Source organism: Mus caroli, chromosome 6 (genome assembly GCF_900094665.2).
Source record: "Mus caroli chromosome 6, CAROLI_EIJ_v1.1, whole genome shotgun sequence".
Lineage (NCBI taxonomy): Eukaryota > Metazoa > Chordata > Mammalia > Rodentia > Muridae > Mus > Mus caroli.
In genome coordinates, this window is record NC_034575.1 from 108136785 (window position 1) to 108141576 (window position 4792).

The following is a 4792-nucleotide window of genomic DNA, read 5'->3' on the forward strand; positions in this document are numbered from 1 at the left end:
AACAACAACAACAAAAACAAAATAAAAACTACTAGGAAAACAAGATAAAAGCAAACATGACATGGTGTCAGCTATGGATAAAGGGTATATTTTGAGAGGCCACTGTAAAAGTGTTTAAAGTGTTCTTCAAAAAAAATGTAGTAATTTAAAAAATATATGTAGACCAAATGTGGTGGCACATGCTTTGGATCCCAGACTCAGGAGACAGAGACTGTCAAATCTCTAATTTTAAGACCAGCCTGGTCTACATAGTGAGTTCCATGCCAGCCAGAGGGCACAGTGAAACCCTGTCTTAAAACTACAGTAAAACACACACCCAGGCAGTGGTTGTGCGTACCTTTAATCCCAGCATTTGGGAGGCAGAGGCAGATGAATCTCTGAGTTGAGGCCAGCCTGGTCTATGGAGTGAGTTCCAAGACAGCCAAAGTTACACAGAGAAACCTGTATTGAGAAAATAAAAAGTGGTAGAAAAAAAAAAACAAACCCAAAACATACATACATATTTTAAATCTATACCATCAAAATATGTTCATATAATAAAAACTGGGAGATAACTTATTAATAACCTGGGGGGGGAGGGGGGAGTAAAAAGAATAAAATGTTTTAAAATTAAATGAAAATAGTATATATACTATTTCATTTTTGTTAACTCCAAAAACTGATACAACTAACTTATAATAATAGTGGTTAGATTAATGATTGCCCAGGAAAGAGACAAAAGAGAACTTTGTAAAGGGTACTGAGTATAGGTCAGAGCTCACTGAAATGTATATGCACAAGGCTTACATACCTCTGGGCTCGTTAGGTAGACAGATTTGCCACTAAGGCTGCTGACCTAAGTTCAATTCCTAGGATGCATGGTAGAAGTTGTCCTCTGATCCCCACACCCAATCCATACACAAACACAAATAAATACACAAATAACTGAATTTTATGTACTGTATAGTAAACCTGTAAAGTATAATTCAATCAGAAAGTTTGTATGGGCTAGCAAGATAGCTTAGCAGTTAAAAGAATTGTCTCCTCTTTCAGAGGATACAAGCTTAATTCCCAGCACCCATACGGTAGGTAGCTTGAAATCACCTGTAACTCTAGTTCCAAGGGATCACACACCTCTTTCTAGCTTCCATGGGCACCAAGTGTGCATGTGGTGCACAGATAGACATTCAGGCAAAACATTTGTGCACATAGAATAAAAATTAAAAATGTTCTGAAAAGAAAGTTCTCTGTGTGGTGGCTGTTATGTATGAATAAGCCATGCTTGGCTTTTACTTGGGTTCCAGGGATATAAACTCAGATCTTCATACTTGCCAAGCAAGTACTCTTCCCATTGGCTCACCTCAGACCTAGCCCTGGTTTTGTTGTTTTTATCTTAATTCAAAGTCTTAATAAGGCAGACATGTATCTCTTTCTTGTGATCCCAGCATTTATGAGGCAGAGGCAAGAGGATTTTGAGTTTCAGTCCAGCTAGCCTATCTAAGAATTCAAGCCAATTTTGGCTTCAAGGCTCTGTTTATTTTACTCTTTTAAATTTATTTATTTAATTATTTTGTTGTTGTTTGTTTGAGACAGTCTTTCTATCTAGTCCTGGCTGTCCTGGAACTCACTGTGTAGACCTGGTTGGCCTTGAACTTAGAGAGATCCGCCTGCCTCTGCCTTCTAAGTGCTGGGATTAGTCAGAGCACTTGGGCGGTAGTGCCACAGCCAGAGAAGGCCCTGAAGCTTTTTAAGGGTCTTGTTAGTAGGTACAGTTGGAAGACTGTTGACTTTCTCGTTTGTTTCTCATTTGATGTAGGTTCTCCTAAACATCCATGATAATGAAGTCATTGTTGCTATTGCACTGACAGAAGAGAGTCTCCATCGAAGAAATATTACACATTTTGGACCTACAACTCTTAGATCAACTCTTGCCTATGGGATGCTCAGGTAACAGAAGGGGATTTTGTTGTCCATATTGTAATGAACACATTGCTCTGAATTAAATCACTCATTTTCTAAAAAACAAAACAAAACAAAAAACCCAAAAACCATTTTCTTAGTTAGAATTACAAAGTACCTGTTTTCTCTTCAGTATTTACTGCTGTCAGCTTTTGATGCAGACAACACCACGTGGATGGTTTATTAGTATTCGTGGTTATACATGTGAGAGTGGTGGCTGTGTGTCTTCAGCGAGGAGCTGCTTCTGTCGAGAGAGGCTGTGCTGCTTTAGGCAATAGAGTGAAGCAAAGGAGATCCTTGTGATGTGTGAGTGAGTATAGAACTTGTCTGTTGAGTGACAGTGCTGGCATGCAGCTTGGTAGCCTAAGTGCTGGGATCATGGTACATATCACCACACCCCATTTACTCATAGTTTTAAATGTTACACCAGCAGTAACCTAGGGATCGTGTTGGGACTTTGAGAAGTGCAAGACAAGCAGCCTGCCACTGTTGTCAGTCTTGGTGTTTTCTTTCTCAAATAAGTCTCCCCACCCCCACTACACTTGAGATTTCAGTACTGCAAAATGGCTTGACGTGGGATGCCAAAGATTATTCATGTGCTCAACTTGGCAGCACATACACTAAACTAAAGCAATATAGAGAAGATTAGTATGGCCCCTGCATAAAGATGACAGACAGATTTGTGAAGAGTTCCATATGAACAAAAAAGAAAAAGAAAAGGTTTACTCATGCTGGAGAGATGGCTCAGAGGTTTAAGAATGCCTGCTGCTCTTACAGAGGACCTAAGTTTGGTTCCTAACATTCAGGTTGGTAGATAACAACGACCTGCAACTTCAGCTCCAGGGGATTCAACACCTGTCTTCTGTAGGCATCAGCACATACATACTTTAAAAATCCCACCCACACATATGTATACTTAAAAAATGTGGTGGCTGACTTTAGGGCTAGAGAGATGGCTCAACAGTTAATGTTGATGCTGGCTTTCCAGATGACCAGAGCTCAGTTCTAGGCTTCCATGCCTGGCAGCTTACAACAGTCTTTAATTCCAGCTCCATACCCTCTTCCAATATCCTCTTCTGATCTGTGGGTACACACACAGAGGTACTAACACACATGTATAAATAAAATGTGAAAATATTTATTAAAAGGTTTTGTTCATAAGGACTAAATGCAGACAGTCAGAGTATCTTAATCTGTACAGTTCCTGGCATGATCTAGTGAGTTACATCATTACATTTTCTTCCTTTTCAATTTTTGCTTCCTCTTTTGTCATGATCATGTGTGGTTTCACAGTTCCTCACAACTGGAACACATTAAGTTAGTAACAGAAAACTTAAGAGAAACACTCCTAAGCTTCTTTCACTAAACAGATATTTATTATCTGCCTCCAACCATGATTATAGAAACCAGCATACAAAGAGTTATTTGGGTGCTGGTATTAAAAAACTAAATAGAATAAAAAAGTAATGATTGGGCTGAGGAGACAGCCTGGTGCATGCTCCGCACAAGCCTAACCCCAGCCTCACAGCATCGCTATTGTCAATAATCCTAGCATTGAGGAGGCTGAGACAGGAGGATACCCGAGGCTTTCTGGCCAGCCACTCTAACTGAATTTGTGAGCTCTAGGTTGTGAGGTAAAGAGCAATTGAGAAAGGTGCCCAGCTGAGTGCAGTGGCACATAACTAATCTCAGCACTTAGGCCAAGGCAGATAGATTTCTGTGAATTCAAGGCCAGCTTGGGCTTGGCCTACATAGTGAGTTCCAGGACAGCCAGGGCTCTGTAGAGACCCTCTCTCAAAACACCAAAACGAGAGTCAAGGGGTGCGGGGGTGGGATTGGGATGCCCGATCTTGATATCTGATTTTTGGCTTTCACGTGCATGTGGCAAACACAAGTGTACATACACATGAAGTGATAATTAATTATGCTGAGGATTGCAGTGGTTGGAGAGATGAGCAAAGATTATACCAGGTCCACAAAAAAACCCTTGGGCGAATCTCAAGAAAGGCAGAAACTATAGGGCTAGACAGATGGCAGTTCCAGAGAACCTGGGTTCAATTCCTAGCACTGACATGGTGGCTCATAATGGTTAATAACTTGCCTCAAGGGGTCAGATGTCCTCCTCTTGATTTGACAGGCAGTGCTCACATGTGATGCAGATAATACATGTCAGCAATATATCCATATACATAAAGGCTAAAGATTAAGAAGCGCAGAAACTAGATAGTAGAAAATGCAAAGGACTGCTTTCCTGCCTCCGAAAAGCTTGTGTGTTCTGGCTTAGCTCGCCTGTGCACTTGACTGCCTGTCCTCCAGTTGCACATGACTGGCTCAAATGACCCAGGGTTACTTGCTCTTTATTCCACATTCCTAAGAGGATTTGAGTGACATAATTTGATCAAGTGCCCAATTCTGGCCCATTAACAATGACTGGCATTACAGGCTTGCCCAAGAATCCATCTTATGAGGGAGCTCATTAACATGCATGATACAAGGTCTCAAACAGAATAGAAAAGATTTAATCAGATGAAATTTAGTAACCTGAGGACTGGTAAGTAACATTTAAAGCTAGTCACATGTAGTCTTGACTCCTTATTTTGTGTCCTAGGAAAAATGTTTCTTTGGATCATTTTGTCTGTTAAATGGTAATAGGGTTGTTTAAAGCATTTTAAGTGTATAAACTTAAAGCAGTTATTTCATGTTAAGGACTGTATCTCCAAAGTTAAATCCAAAATGAAAGGATACTGAATGTCTGGTTGTCAGCAAATGCCCACTAAAAATCCCCCTGCCTCAGCTTCCTGAGTGCTAGGATAACAAATCAGTATCTCTCTCTCTCTCTCTCTCTCTCTCTCTC

The 4792-nt window shown here is 40.4% G+C and overlaps 1 protein-coding gene and 1 non-coding gene across 2 annotated transcripts in view; both read left to right on the forward strand.

Annotated features, from left to right (window-relative positions):
* The window catches only part of Thumpd3 (THUMP domain containing 3), a 22835-nt gene that overhangs the window by 11636 nt on the left and 6407 nt on the right, over positions 1-4792 (forward strand). The window contains exon 5 of the mRNA XM_021164140.2: positions 1796-1926. Coding sequence (XP_021019799.1) covers positions 1796-1926 — 131 coding nt within the window. The remainder of the gene's footprint in view (positions 1-1795; positions 1927-4792) is intronic.
* On the forward strand, positions 2535-2640 carry LOC115031477. Its single transcript, XR_003837094.1, has one exon. It is a non-coding gene; the product is annotated as a U6 spliceosomal RNA (small nuclear RNA).